The 16,579-nt window shown below is 44.5% G+C and overlaps 1 protein-coding gene across 3 annotated transcripts in view; it reads right to left on the reverse strand.

Moving 5' to 3' along the window:
- unc79 (unc-79 homolog, NALCN channel complex subunit) overlaps positions 1-16,579 on the reverse strand; it is a 237,315-nt gene that overhangs the window by 25,406 nt on the left and 195,330 nt on the right. For all 3 annotated transcript variants that reach the window (XM_086002784.1, XM_086002785.1, XM_086002783.1), the window contains 3 exons: positions 10,798-10,902; positions 7,223-7,300; positions 25-114 (listed from right to left, as the gene is read on the reverse strand). In XM_086002784.1, coding sequence (XP_085858910.1) covers positions 25-114; positions 7,223-7,300; positions 10,798-10,902 — 273 coding nt within the window. The remainder of the gene's footprint in view (positions 1-24; positions 115-7,222; positions 7,301-10,797; positions 10,903-16,579) is intronic.

Here is a 16,579-nt window from a genome sequence, read left to right on the forward strand (position 1 = left end):
ACATAATTTTTAGAACATACATACCTTTAATTTGGTCAGTGTGTGCATATCAGCTATGAAGTCCAGCAATTCACTTATGTACTGTCGCATGCAGTCCATTGCTGCAGTTGTGTACTGCAAGATTTAATAAAGAGATATACATCAACAATAGTTGGTTTCATACACTTTCAAATTGATGTTTCTGTAGAGCCTTTGTTGTTATTCATTGCTTAAGTTTTCAAGGTGCATTTTTAAGAACTATTAGTTTCATTTCAGTTAGGCCTATATTTTAAGCTGTATCAGGCTTGTTTCAAATCAAACAATTGCAAAGATAAATGTAATATAATTTACCATATACTAATAGAGAATATATAATTTGTAACAGATGCATAGAATTGTACATGCGCTTAAGAACATGTTTTAAACTCAATACAATTTTCTGATTAAATACGTATCAGTAGATGGGATGCTTGTAGCCTAAAATAATGAAAAGGCATTTGACCCCTGCCATCCCCCATAGTGTCATCTTTGGCTCATTGTGGCATTCTAGTGTCTGAGGGAGAAGATCGTGAGTTAAAGCCCCACTCTAGAGATTTGAGCATATAACTTAGGCTGACACTTCAGTGCAGTACTGGGGGAGTGCCACACTGTCAGTGGTGCTATCTTTCAGAGGAAATGTTAAACTGAGGCCCTGTCCGCTCTTTCAGGTGGCTGCAAAATATCCCATGACACTATACAAGGAGGAGCAGGGAGTTCTCCTGGTGTCCTGGCCAACATTTATCCCTGAATCGGCATCTATAAAACACATTATCAGGCCATTTATGTCCTGGTTGTTTGTGTAGCCTTACTGTGCAGAAATTAACTGCCATGTTTCCCTACATTACAACAGTGACTGTACCTCATTTGCTGTGAAGCGCTATGGCACGTTCCTGAAAGGTGCTATATACTTGCCAATTATGCTTTCTTCCTACTCCTTCATTACATGCTACAAGGCCACACCAGCCTCCTTCAACTAAATGTGGGAGCAATTTACAATAGAATTCTCCATGCCCATCGCCAAGGTCACTACACACCAGCTGACAGATTGATATATCCAGCAAGACAGGCTTTCAGCACGAGCCACTCTTGCAGCTGTCAGGCTAAGAATGTCATCAATAAAGGGTAGCTAGGCTCAAGTATCTGTCAAAGTTAGGGATTAAAACCATGCTTTCTGAATGGAAACCAATCCTTTAGAGGTACTAAGTCTAAATCATTGCAACATTTTAACAAAATAAAATACAATAACCATGTTATTATTTTACAAAACTAGTTTTCCTTTCCATTTAATAAACTGGAGATTTTTTGATAAATAAATTACAGGAATTATATCAATAATAAATTGCCAGTACACTATGTACAGTAATACAATAATGCACACTGCTCAATAATAGTTACACTGTGCATATTCTCTGATATTTGTAATGAACAAAGATGGCAATATAACATACAGAACCATGACTATCTAGATTACACAATATACCTGCTGCTATTGTGTTACAGTCTGCAGCACAGTCTGGGATTTATGATTAGATAAACTACTCAAGCTCTGCTCTTGTGAATTATAGTGTTAAAATCTTGCAGCATGCCCAAACGTATTTTTAATTGGTTTAAAATATATGTTTAATATAGCAAACCTCAGAACGAAGTGTAACATCCAGTAAAATTTTATTTTCTGTCACCATATTAATATCAGAAATATTCTTTTCACAAATTCTGTAACCCTCCCACATCCTCTGCCCCTTCTCTCCCAGAAACTAACAGAATTGATGCTTTGGTTGAGAAAAATAAGCATAAGTGGTACTATCCATCAACATATATCAGCTGGTTCAATAAACAATACTGGAATATAGAAGTCTCATATATTAAAACGTCCAAATCTTTTATGTGAGTGTCTTATTTCAAGGTAAGTAATATGTAAAATAAAATGTTGAAAAATGGGTTGCAGGATATGTGTACTGGGATTTATGGGAGCATGCTGCTCCCGGTAAAGTCCAGTGAAATAAATTGAATACTATTGCAGCGCAGATCAAGACATACAACATGTGCACAGGTACAAATCACACTGAATAATAGCAATTCAGTTTAAACTATGTGGTTCAATTGTGGAACCTGCTATTATGATCATATCTAGCATGACATTTGTTTCCAGTAAAAAATCACCAGAAACAAAATGAAACTGACTGTACAAGCTCCAAATGTATGCATATTATAAGAAGTAATATCACAGTTGCTCAACTGTGCCTCACTCTCTCTTTTGGCTCTCATTGTTTATGTTTTAATCGGAAGCTTTATTAAATACTTTGCTTCAATAGTACAAGGCACCAAGGTCTTGCAATGTTTCTTCACTTTTATAACGAAGTTTATGATAATGTCTTTTAGTGCTTTTATCTATAGTAGCATATTATACACAAAAAATCTACACTTATATCTTACACGTGAAAAATTCTATATAGAATGTTTACAGTAATGTCTATTTATACCTAAATAATTATACTATAATATTATACACACAAAAAATCTTTAGTGTTATGTCTCCATTTCAGATATGTGTCCAAGTGCTCATTTAACTTTGTTCTTTGAAGCACAGCATCTGCGGCAATTTTTCAAAAGGCCAGCCATGTCAATTTTATTGACAAAGTGCTACGGAAAGGTTGGCAGCCCTCGTGCTAAAACTGTATAAGGTTTTCAGATGAGTCGGCAGTGATTTAAGATTGCACACCCGTGACTGTCAGCAGGTGAGTTATACAGCCCTACCTAAAATGTCAAGATATTCAAGTGTGAGAACAAGTCCAGACTACATTTTTCAAGTATTATTTGAGTGACATCAGGCACATAATCTTAAGCACACACAGCATTACAAGATGTATCGCCCAGGAGATAACTAGATACCAAATCGTTGTGACTGATTAATAATCCTTTCATTGGGATAAACCTTTGTAGCTTTCAACACAATGCTTCCACAGTGCTATATTTTTCTTGGGCTGTGTCTCCTTATGCTATGATCATAATCATGTATATTTTATTTGCAGAAACTATATAGAAGAATCAAGTACTGTATAAGTTATAAAAACAGAAAATGCTGGAGAAACTCAGCAGGTCAGGCAGCATCTGTGAAGAGAGAAACAGAGTTAACGTTTCAGGTCGATGACCTTTCGTCAGATCTGGAAAAAAAACAGGAAATGGAACAGATTTTTAAGCAAGTGAAGAGGTTGGGAAAGGGGAGAGGGGATGAAAGAACAAAAGGGAAGATCTGTGATAGGATGGAAGACGGAAGAGATTAAGAGACATTAAGAGATATTCAAGGCAAAAGGAGATGGTAATGGAACAGGTTAAGAAACAAAGGATGGCTCTAGATGAAGTGTAAATTGTGCTGGCAGAATAGCTTTTAAAAGATTTAAGGGATTTTTTTTTTAATTTTTTTAAAGGCTGTTTCTTTTCCCCCCAAATCAATTGAATGATAGAGATGGTAGCTTCAAAATTTAATTTAACATCAGTTATAACGCAATACCATATAGGCCTAGAAATTCGGTAGGCTTAGCGCCGCTTTTGAGGCGCTAGAGGGCCTAGCGCCGGAGTTATGGCCAGTTTGGAAATTGAGTGGGTCCCTAAATCGGCGTTAGGCCGTTAGCGCTGCGCCGGCACCGATGACGTCATCGGTGTGCGCAGCGTCCCGGTTGCCATGGTAACCCGCCCGAACTCCGAAATTGACTTGCGGCCGCCTCGCCCGTGGCAGCCGCAAGCAACGTTCTGGCAGAGGTGCCTTACTGGACTTTGCGCCGGCGCATTAAAGGCCCCGCGGCGGCCGGCCGCTTTCCCGCCGGCCGCAGCTCCCTCCCCGGACTTCTCCCCCCCGCCCCCCGGGACAGATGCAAGCCCGGCACTTGTCCGAGGTGCCGGGCTCATTTTTACAATGATTTTCGCGGGCCGCGGCCGGGTGCAGGCAGCTCCTCCTTAAGGGAAGGAGGAGGCCTGCACTTCCCGAACCTGCCGCACCGCAGCGCCGGAATAGCGCCGCAATTCAGCGCGTAGCGCCAGTTTTCAGGCGCAAACAGCTTTCAGCAGCGCCGGCAGCCGTTTGGGCGCAGAACTAGTGAATTTTTGGCCCGCCCAGCGCGACTTAGCTCCGGCACTAACTTCCGGCGCTAAAGCCGTCGCTGCGCCAAAACCCAATTTCTAGGCCATAGACTTTTAAAAAATATGTAATACAGGCTCATAAAATTATTCAAAGTTTCCTTGATCTTGATTTAACAGAGTTGTAACTTTCCAGTGACTCTATCTTGGACTAATATAGTGAGGGTGATTCTGTAATCCCATGCTTTCAGAAGGGAGCATGCAACAGAGATGGGGATGCAACACGACAGCTCCAACTTTCTGATTATCACCCCCTGCGAGTGCAGGAGTGTGGAATTACCCCGGTATGTGAAACAGATCAAATGTTTTCCACTGCTGCCCACCACAGTAAGGCAGCGCAATGAGTGCAATTAGGGGGGAGGATTATGAAAATGGCAAAAGTTTTCTCTCGTTTTAACCATAAACTACACATTACATTATCTAATGACAGCAATGTACAAATGCAAAATCTGTGAATGCATTACAATGTTTTATAAGTTGTATTATACAGAACTTTCTATATCTGTAAAAAAAAAAAAAATCAGGCAAGTACATTTTCTGCAATACTGAGTACAAGGGCAACATAGAAGTATGCTGCAACATAGAGTGGCTAGGACACAGTTTGTGCTACTCTTTCCCAGACTGACTTCCTAATAGTATCAGCTTGTCATGTGAGGTGCTTTCCCACATGATGAGAGGAGGAAAGAATTAAAAAGTGAGTCAATCTCTCTTTTACCTCCTATAGTTCTGTAGTTCAGGTACACCATGACTTTGTCAAATACCTGGGAAGAGTTACCCTCTCAGTTGTGAAATGATGAGTGATATGGGGAAACTGGCAGATATAACTCTTTTCCACTCTGTCAGGGTACCAAGCTCCTTTGATACAGATCACTGACTTATTAATCACATACAAATTATACTAGCGGAAAAAGTGACAAGACTAGTAACAGATTAGGAATACTCAAAAACATTCAGCCCTACTTGTAACCATCATCAATTTCAGTGTTTTGTATTAAGCTCACTAAGGGAATATACTGTAACGTTTTTGTCAGGATGCAGGCAAAACCTCTTGCTCCGACTGAACTTGCTACAATCTTGATGCGGACACCCTACTCCATTCTAAAGCCCCCTACAACATTGGAGGGATGTGGCCAGGTTAATCGAACTCTACAGGAGTTTGCCTGGAGCAGCATCACGGGAGTTCTCGCACTTCAAGCAGACTTCCATGGTTACACCAGGAACAAAAGATCTTGCAACTGCACGTCAAGTGTTGTGTACGAATCCAAAAATTCCACTTAGAACAGAAGCTTCACATTACTTCTCCTACCTGTGAACTCTCTCTCAAACAATGTGGTCACCTGGGCTCTGTTCCTTTGAAGTTTACATGTAGACTTAACCATCATTTGCTGAACTATGATTGTTGAAAAATGGATTGGCCATTGGAAAATCTTTCACTTGATCATTGTCTCCCAACAGTATCAAATTCAGATGACATCTGCAATTGCTGCAGTTGCCATAAGCTGTATCTTGTTATGTCACATGATAACTATCCCCTTCCTCAAAAACAAACAAGGACACCACAAATACAATACAAAAGCAGTTCTTTGGCTATAATTCAATTTTATGGGTAATATTTTACTATTTCTTATGGCAAGTGCTCTTTTTCTAATATTAAATATTAGAAGAATCTTTATAATACAGGAAACTTTAGATTAACCGGCCCCTAAATAACCGGAATGCTCTATCCACCGGCAAAATTCAGGAGTCAGTTCAGATAACTTTTATTACTTTTTTTTTACTCCATTTGTTGCTGTGCAAGGGTGTAGCTGAAGCTGTTGCTAAGCTACAGAGACGCTTGCAACTTGTGCCGATTGTTTTGAAGCTGTACAGGGTTTGTTGCTTTATACGGAGCTCAGAGCTCCGTATCTTTTACTATAGCGTTCGGTTATCCGGGATTGTTGATGAACCGGCACCACGTCAGTCCCGTCCGTGCCGGATACCAGAAAGTTTCCTGTACTAGCATTTTGATTTGGTTTCATTATCATGTGATAGTTTATTGAAAAATCTAAGCCAAGTCCAGTTGATATGATTAAAACTGTTATCATCAATTTCCTATCCAAGTCGTGTTGAATGAAACGGAAACAGACGCCTTCCTCAAGTATTCTGAACTGACGTGCTGTATTGCCACATTCAAGAGCAGGTTTTGAATGTGGCAAGATTCACAGGAGTTCTTACCTTAAGAACACAGGGTTTTAATTAATGTTAAGATTTTTTTAACTTATGACGAATCAAAAAACAGTGAGTAGGAGAGCAAATTTAAAATATATCTTTTGCTATCCAGGTCTTTTAAGAGTCATTCACACTGGAATATTAAAGTTATTTCATTCACTGCCAGAGCCCTACAGAACGACACTGACTCAGAGGTGGAAACAGAAAATGCTGGAAATACTCAGCGTCTGTGGAGAGAGAAACAGAGTTAACGTTTCAGGTCGATGACCTTTCATCAGAACTGACTCAGAGGAGTAGGTTCATCAACAACTTGCATCGGGCACTGTGAGCGGATTTACTTGCAGTAGTCGAGAGGAATCGAAATAGTAGCAAAGGAGGCAGTTAACCTCTGCAGCAACGACTATTCGTTCTTCAATGGCAGCAATCACAAGCACAACTCACACATCACTGTTAATTATATGGACACAAAATTAATGTGATTTTGCACTCACTTCTATTTCACGGCCATTAGTGTTTACTCCCAATTATACACGGCCATTAGTGTTTACTCCCAATTATACACATCAGTGAGGAAAGTAGAAAGTACCCATTAGCAAAATCACAAATTACACCATAATGATAATTGTATTGTTTTCATCAACAATAATATTCTTCAGAGGGAGCAGATGTCCTATAATCCAGAATTGCAGCAAATTGCAAGATGCTGTACGGCAATTCAAAATGGACAGAAAATTCATAACAAACAAGTTATTCTATTCAATATTTAATATATATATATACACACACACATTATATATTATACATATATATATAAAATCCTTTGGAACATTTCGAATGAAGAGCAGTGTCTAGGTCTAATACTTACTCCGGGAACAGAAGCAATCATGTATTTCTGCAGAATTGTTGATTCAGCTATTTTTGTTCCAGCATCTGCACAAACAAACTAGTACGAACGAGAGAGAGAGCCATTAGTTTTCACATCAGCCTTCAAGCCATTTATTAGCATATTCCCATTATTCTGTAACTGCAACCTTCAAATGTCAGTAAACATATATCACTACTGCACAAGGCTGCCACTTACTCATTCTAGTTATAAAACACGTAAATTACTTCTCAACTGTTGCAGCAATTTTACTTGATTTTTCTTTAACCATGAATGACATCCTCTGTGATTGTGACCATGGTGCGTTATGCCTCCTGGTCCTTAATGATCACAAGATAATTATGAATGAGGGTGGTCATTCGGCCTTTCTCAATTCATTTATCCAGAAAATCCCAATAGTTCCCCGCATCGCAGCATCCAATTGTCTCTAAAATGGTTCCAGGGGTTTTGACTCGATCAATCTATACGGGAGTCTGTTCCATTTGTTGGGAAACAAAAAAATTCTCCAGCTTTTCCTCATAACACAAACCTCTAACACTGGGGATCAGCCTTGTGAGTCTTCTCTGCACTGATCTAATGCTTGAATACCACCCTTATGCCTTGGAGACCAGAACTAGACAAAGTACTCAATGTGCAGTCTTACCAGAGCTCTGTACAGTTTGATCAGGACCTCCTCTGAATTATAGTCAGCTGGTTTGATTATGTAGTTCAACATTCTACTGGCTTTGCTAATTGTTGCTCTGCATTGATTAGACACATTTAATGTTGAGTCTACTCAGACTCCCAGGTGTCTTTCAACGTCATCCTCAGCTAGTTCAACATCATTCATGGAATATGTTTGTTGCTTATTTTTCCTTCCTACGTGCAGTAACCTTGCACTTGTCCACATTAAATATAATTTACTATTAATCTGGTCAAATACTTAGTTTGTCCAACTCATTCTGTAATTTTTGAGCTGCTTCCACCATTTCCATTGCCCCTCCCAATTTGGTATCCTGAGCACATTTGACCACTTTGCACTGAGTGTCTGAGTCTAGTAGTCAGAAACAGCAGAGGTCTCAACACCGAGGCCTGGGGAATTTCACTCAGTACGTCTCCCCCACCCCTCCAGTTCCATCAACTGCTCTTGCATGGTTCCATTCCTTAGCTACATGTTGTCACTTGGCCAAACTAGCTACAAGCACAGGATCCGTTTCAATATGCATACTGAAGACACCCAGCTCTTCATCACTTTCCTTGACCCACAATGACTTCTGCGCTGTCGTCCAACATCAAGTTATGGATGAGTGAAAATGTTCTCTAGCTGAGTATCAGGAATATTGAAAACATCTTTTTTGGCCCCCATCATAAAAGCTGCTCCCTCGTCACTAACTCTATCCTTCCTATCCACTTGCTCAAGCTGAACCAGACCTTTCACAACGTTGACATTTGACTTGACCCAGAGCTAAAATTCAAACCCCACATATCCCTTAAAACACTAAGACCACTTACTTTCACCTCTCGAACATTGCCTCCCTCTGCCACCAAAACCTACGTCCATTTTTTTCTGTCACCTCTAGACTTGACTTCTCAATGACCTCCTCGCTGGCCTCCCATCCAGCACCCTCCATAAACTCTAGAACTCAGCTGCTTGTTTCCCGTCCCATACTAAGTCCCACTCTCTCATCACCTCTGTCCTCACTGACCTACACTGGCTCCATAACGTTAAATTTTAAACTTTCCTAATCTTCAGATCCCTCCATGACCTTGCTCCGTCCTATCTCTGGATGCTTCTCCAATCTTACACCCATCAGTTTCTGCCTGTAGCCTCCTGTGCATCCCTCCCGCCTTTCACCCTGCAATTGGTGGCATAGCCTTCACCTTCACTTTCACTCTTAGGAACTGGCTACCTAAACCCCTCTTCCTCTCTATATTTCTCTCCACTTTTAAGAACCTAAGGCCTAGAAATTCACTGGCGCCTCGTTTGGGCCAGGGCGCCAGAAGTACCGCCCCGGAAGGAGTTGCGGCCGCCCGCCGCAAATTCAGTTTCAGCGCCCCAGACGGAAGCGCGACGCTACTTGAGGCGCCCCGCATCCCTCTTGGGGCGCTGCAACTGAAAATCGCAGCGCAACGTGCCGCAGCGCCACACGCTGCGGCATGGCGTACTGCAGGCCTTCCGCCCCTTCTTAAAGGGGAGGGGCCTGCTGCGGCGCACTCAAAGAGCGCGAGTGCCGGCAAAAGAGCCCAGCACCGAGGAGAAGCGCTGGGCTCTTGGGACACAGCCGGCACTCCGCGGGGGGGGGGGGGGGGGGGCTGCTCAGGAGGCCGGGGACGGCGGCGCGGAGAGGTGCTGGCAGGCGGCCAGAAAAAAAATGGCCGCCCCGCACCTCCGCGCCTCTACCGCCGCAGGTAGGCCCCCCTGAACCGGTCGCAAATAGGGGGGCGCTACTAAATTTCGCGATCGGGGCGGTAGCGGGGCACTGCGCACACCGATGACATCATCGGTAGCGGCGCAGAGCTAACGGCTAGCGCCGCCATTAGCGTCTTGTTAAATTTAGCGGGAGGCGTGGCCAGTGGTGCAAAACCCACTAAGTGCCCTCTTTGGGCGCTAACAGGTGGCGCAGCCCACTGAATTTCTAGGCCTAAAGGTCCTACTTTAAAAATGCAGATCTCCGACGATGTCATCAGGACTTGAAGGCCTGAGCAGGGGAGCAGTGACGGCATCCCCGTCAGGCAAAGAGGAGGCCCAGCAGGTAAGTTTTAAAGTTTCATTTTAGGTTTTCTTGTGGGCCAGGAGGGTTAGGAATGCACCTCTGGGCCTCACAAGGAAGCCTTGGGCCTCCCTTGTGCCGGGCTACCCCTCCCCGATCATGGCCAGAGCTTTCCCCCACTCCCAATCGTGGTCAGAGCCTTCCCACCCTGCCTCCCATTGACCGTTCCAGTGTCTCCCCGGCTGCAGCCTCCTGCCACCAGATGCCCACTCCCGCCCACTGGCCAGGTAGTCAATCTGGTCAGTTGTCGGGCGGGACTCTGGAAAGATTTATTCAAATGAGGCCGCGACCCTTCCGGCCTTGCTGGGTTCATCGCCCAGTACCGGGCTCCCGCACACTCTTCCCACAAACCCCCTGTAAAAATCAAGGCCACGGACTCTGAAGCTTTATTGTATTACGGAGCAATATAAAACTCATAATTAATATTATAACAGATACACCAAACAGGCCCGTTCTGACCAGCTAATCCTGCTGCAGCTATTGTTCTTCTTTGTGTTTCGATATTTAATAATGAAAAGTGAAATATGTTTACTTACTGCAATTACTAATAATTATATTTGGAGGAATAGCTGAACAAACTTACGTAAAGAATATATAAATTAGAATAATTTTCTTTGTAAGATGTACCATCATATCTGTATTAATTCTGCTGTACTCTTAATAAGCATAAAATTTCTGATTACATTACTTCAAGAAATTTAGCTGACACTTTAAGCCTGTTCAGTCATCATGTGTAGCAATTTGAAGACAATTTATTCAGCAGGGTGAACTTCTACCAATTTATTTATAACTTGAACAAAGCTTTACCTGTACCAACAGCAACAGGTTGGTGTCTGGTAATGGAGACTTTAGCTTCAGTGCTTGTAACAGTTCCAACACAACACTTCGTGAGAGGTAGAATTTATCCCGCTCCTGCAAAATACAACAAGCACAAAACACTATGAAACCCCGTGAGACCCAATGGAACCTATGACTGCCTTCAAATAGCTGGCTGAGCATCTATTACCAACCACACCATCACTGGCTACTACTCCATGTCACCACAAGGGACCTCACACACTGGTACAATTTGCTTGTCAAAGGCCCAATGAATAAATGAATGGCCGAGTAGTTTTTTGGAGAAGATGGGGAGGGTACTTTGATATAAAATACGCCTGTCCAGTTAGTTATACTTAAAATAAGAAACGGATTCATAGCTGACATTCTTTTTTTTAATCGGTAATCGCATAATGTGCAGGTAGTGAATTTAACTGGCTAATCTGGTAGTCTGCATCCATGATTTGCCCCCGTCAATGCAGGGGCACCAGATGCATAAGAAAACATAGAATCAAGGATTTTCATTGAAGGAATGCAGATAAAAATATGAACAGCTGGCCGCAAGGAGGGAAACTGTCCATGGGTTTTTTGAGAACTTGGGAGGGTATATTGTATTGACAGTCCACCCCACTGTCAGCTGTGGCTCAGTCAGTAGCAACCTCGCCTCTAACTCAGAAGGTTGTGGGTTCAAGTCCCACTCCAGAGACTTGAACACAAAAATCTAGGTTGACACTCCAGTGTAGTACTGAAGGAGCTCTGCACTGTCGGAGGTGCCGTCTTTCGGATGAGACGTTAAACCAAGGTCCCATCTGCTCTCTCAGGTGGACATAAAAGATCCCCCCACGAGGCCACCGATCCCCGCCCCCCCAATCGCCCCCTCCCAGGCCTCCCCCACACTCCTCCGGCCGCCCTGCAGCCCATCACCCCATATCTTCTGCAGACCCCGCCCCCCCCCCCAGGCCGTCCTGCGGCCCATCGCCCCGATCTTCAGCAGACCGCATCCCACCTCGGGCTCCTTCTGCTGTTCCGTGACCTATTTTCAGCAGACCCCCTGCCATGCTCCACCTGGCTTCCGATCTTCATACACCCCCCCGCCCCACCCCAATCCGTGCTCCTCCCAGCCCGCGATCCTGGTCAGAGCCCCCACATTGCTGCTCCCGGGCCGCAATCCTGATGAGGCCCCCCCAACCCGCGATCCTGGTCACCTCCCACGCGATCCCTCCCTCCTTCCTCTGTGCACCCTAGGATGGGGAGTTAAATAAATGAAGACAACTTTATATGGGCCTGAATGGTCAATTAATAGCATTCTATTGGATCAGGTCCGATCGCGGGAGCAGAGGGGGGTCCGATCGCGTGGAGTGGGAAACAGATTTGCTTGAGGGGCCAGGATGAAACATTCCTGCTCCTCCTGGCTCACAAGCAGTGCTGGAATAGCACTTAACAGTTCATGCAGCAGGCCTCGCCTCCCTTTAGCTGCCGGGTTTCCAGAGGCCCGGGAAAACTGGCCAGCCAGCGTTAAAGCTGGAAGAGAGATCAAATTTGAGGCACGCAGCCTCATTAAAATATTTAAATAAATAATAGGCCCGCCTCCTGGGAGCAGGTTGGTTGCGTGACCCCCTGTCCCGCCTCCGTGAGGAGGAGGCTCCATGAATATCCCCCATCCTCAATGATGACAGAGCCCAGCACGCGAGTGCAAAAGATGAGACTGAAGCGTTTGCTACCATCTTCAGCCAGAAGCGCCAAGTGGATGATCCATATTGGCCTTTCCCGAGGTCCCCACCATCACTGAAGCCAGTCTTCAGCCAATTCGATTCAGTCCATGTGATATCCAGAAATGGCTGAGCGCACTGGATACGGCAAAGGCTACGGGCCCTGGCAACATCCCGGCAGTCGTGCTGAAGGCTTGTGCTCTAGAACTAGCCGCGCCTCTAGCCAAGCTGTTCCAGTACAGCTACAACACTGGCATCTACCCGACAATGTGGAAAACTGCCCAGGTATGTCCTGTCCACAATAAGCAGGACAAATCCAATCTGGCCAACTACCGCCCCATCAGTCTACTCTCAATCATCAGCAAAGTGATGGAAGGTGTCGTCAACGTGTTCTATCAAGTGGCATTTACTCACCAATAACCTGCTCACCAATGCTCAGTTTAGGTTCTGCCAGGACCAGCCGGCTCCAGACCTCATTACAGCCTTGGTCCAAACATGGACAAAGTATCTGAATTCCAGAGTTGAGGCAAAATTGACTGTCCTTGACATCAAGGCAGCATTTGATCAAGTGTGGCATCAAGAAGCCCTAGTAAAATTGAAGTCAATGGGAGTCAGGGGGAAAACTCTCCACTGGCTGGTGTCATACCTAGCACAAAGGAAGATGGTTGTAGTTGTTGGGAGGTCAATCATCTCAGCCCCAGGACATCGCTGCAGAAGTTCCTCAGGGCAGTGTCCTGGGCCCAAACATCTTCAGCTGTTTCATCAATGACTTTCCCTGCATCATAAGGTCAGAAGTGGGGATGTTCGTTGGTGATTGCACAGTGTTCAGTTCCATTCACAACTTCTCAGGTAATGAAGCAGTTCATGCCCAAATGCGGCAAGGCCTTGGTGACATTCAAGCTTGGCCTGATAAGTGGCAGGTAACATTCATGCCACAAAAGTGCCAGGCAATGACTATCTCCAACAAGTGAGAGTCTAACCACCGTCCCTTGACATTCAACGGCATTACCACCGCCGAATACCCCACCATCACCATCCTGGGGGTCAACAATGACCAGAAACTTAATGGGACCAGCCACATAAATACTGTGGCAACAAGAGCGGGTCAGAGGCTGGGTATATTGCGACGAATGTCTCACCTCATGACTCCCCAAAGTCTTTCCACCATCAACAAGGCACAAGTCAATAGTGTATTGATACTCTCCACTTGCCTGGATGAGTACAGCTCCAACAACACTCAAGAAGCTCGACATCATCCAGGACAAAGCAGCCCATTTGATTGGTACCCCATCCACCACATTAAACATTCACTCCCTCCAACAACGGCGCACCGTAGCTGCAGTGTGTACCATCTACAGGATGCACTGCAGCAACTTGCCAAGGTTTCTTTGGCAGCACCGTCAAACCTGCGACCTCTACCACCTAGAAGGACAAGGGCAGCAAGCGCATGGGAACACCATCGCTTGCAAGTTCCCCTCCAAGTTGCACACCATCCTTCATCGTCGCAGGGTCAAAACTCCTGGAACTCCCTCCCTAACAGAACTGCGGGAGTACCTTCTGTAGATAACTGTAGCTGTAGTAAAGACAACTGCTTGATGGCAGTCGGATAAATAGGAAGCCATCTTGGCCATGCGGCAGTACTACACGAGCTGGCACTGACTCAAGACCTAATAAAGAGTACTCAACGATATCTACTCGTAAGCCTCTTAATACTACGAATAAGATAACATTACATGGTACCAGGATTTATAGAACGCACGATACGGGCATACCACAACAATGGAAGGGATAAAACCACCGACTAGCCTGCAACTTGAAGGAAATCTGGACGAAAATTGGCGCAAATTCAAACAACGCTTTCTTCTCTACCTCACAGCGATCGACACCACGACTAGCTCTGGAACACGTAAGGTAGCTTTGTTGCTAACAGTGGCTGGCTCGCAGGCAATCGAGCTATATAATACATTTACGTTCGCAGCTGAAGGTGACAAAAATGATCTGGACAAGATGATAGATTTGTTCGATAAATACTGCACACCTAAAAAGAATGAAACGTTCGAGAGATTTGTTTTTCGCTCCCGCAGGCAAAAGCAAGGAGAATCCTTTGATGTTTTTCTGATGGACTTAAAAACAAAAGCACAAACATGTAACTTTGGAGACTTGAAGGAATCGATGATACGCGATCAGGTCGTTTTCGGAATACTTGACAAGAAGGTGAGGGAGAGAATGCTTAGGGACAATGACTTAACTTTTGATGCTGCAGTAAAAATGTCATGCTAGTGAACTCTCAGCCATGCACACGCAAAAATTCGATGGGAGAACTACAGCAACGGGCGTGAGAGCGCTGGGACTGGACAACCTACCAGTGGATGTAGTACACAGAAGGGACACAAGAGGGCGCACAGAGTTCAGGACTATGACGCCACACGATTGCAGACGGTGCGGCAATAGACACGTGGCAAGACAGTGTCCGGCTTATGGGAAGAACTGCGCAAAATGTAAAGGCAGGAATCACTTTGCTAAAATGTGCTTTTGGGAAGAGAAAACTGAAGGTAAAAAGACAGTGCATGCTATTGAGACTGAAGACACGGAATCGGAGACTTTGTATGTTGGAATGGTGCAAAATGACTTAAAACAGGGTAAAGATATGGAAAAGGAAGTACATTCCGTAGGACTAAAGACTGAAGTTTGGATAGCCCCCTTACTGGTAAATGGCACCATTGTTCCCTTCAAGCTAGATACAGGTGCTAAGGCAAACCTTATAAGCTGGAGTGATGCACGGAATCTCAAAGTGAGACCAAAAATACTGAACAAGACAGTGGCTTTGAAGGCGTACAATGGACAAAGTATTGAAACAAAAGGAACGTGTAGGCTGAATGTTAAGGTAAAAAATCGCATTCACCCATTGACGTTTGTTAAAGTGCCTGAAGGACATGAGTCACTGTTGGGGGATAAGGCATGTGTGGATTTGGGCTTGGTAAAATGAGTCTATACTATTAATGAACTGAACTGTGTGCAGAGTGCCCCCCAAGACAGTACAAATATAAAGCACGATGCTATAACACACAAGTACGCGGATGTATTTCAGGGTTTCGGAGCACTGCCCTTTACATACTCCATCAAACTGAGAGATGACGCACAACCTGTGATTCACGCACCCAGGAGAGTTCCGGTGGCCCTCCGTGAGAAACTGCAGAAAGAGCTAGACCGCATGGAGGGACTAGGTGTCATAAAGACTGAGGAACCGACTGACTGGGTAAATTCCATGGTTTGCGTCAATTCAAAAAAGACTGATAAATTGCGTGTCTGCATGGATCCCAAGGACCTTAACGCTAATATAAAAAGAGAGCACTATCCAACCCCAAAGAGAGAGGAAATAGTCAGCGAAACGACAGGAGCAAAATTCTTCTCCAAGATGTACGCCTCGCATGGATTCTGGCAGCTGAAACTTGATGAAGAGAGTACGAAGCTGTGCACCTTTAACACCCCGTTTGGTCGATACTCTTACCAGCGCCTGCCCTTCGGCATTAGCTCCGCCCCAGAAATCTTCCACAGAGCAATGGAGCAAATCATCAAGGGCCTGGATGGTGTGCGGGTGTACGTGGATGATCTGGTAGTATGGGGCTCCACTCAGGGAGAGCACGACACCAGACTGGAAAAAACACTTCAGAGGATACGGCAGTATGGACTCAAACTAAATAAAGACAAATGTCAGTTCAGCGTCAATGAAATCACATTCCTCGGGGACAAGATTTCTGCAGAAGGGATTCAGCCAGACAAGTCAAAGGTAAAGGCCATACATGACATGGAAAAACCGAAGGACAAGAAAGGGGTTCAGCGGGCCCTTGGCATGGTTAATTACCTAGCGAAATTCATTCCAAATCTGGCAGTGAAAACCGCTCACTTGAGAAAACTGCTGCACCAAGAGACAGAGTTCCAATGGGGACATCAACATGAGAATGAATGGAAGGGGCTGCTACACATTCTAGCAAGTGAACACCTACTGAAGTTCTTCTGCCCTGAAAAGAGGACAAAAGTGTCCACAGATGCCTCTAAGGATGGAT

Source organism: Somniosus microcephalus, chromosome 12 (assembly GCF_052327205.1).
Source record: "Somniosus microcephalus isolate GS21.2 chromosome 12, FLI_Smic_1.0, whole genome shotgun sequence".
NCBI classification, from domain to species: domain Eukaryota; kingdom Metazoa; phylum Chordata; class Chondrichthyes; order Squaliformes; family Somniosidae; genus Somniosus; species Somniosus microcephalus.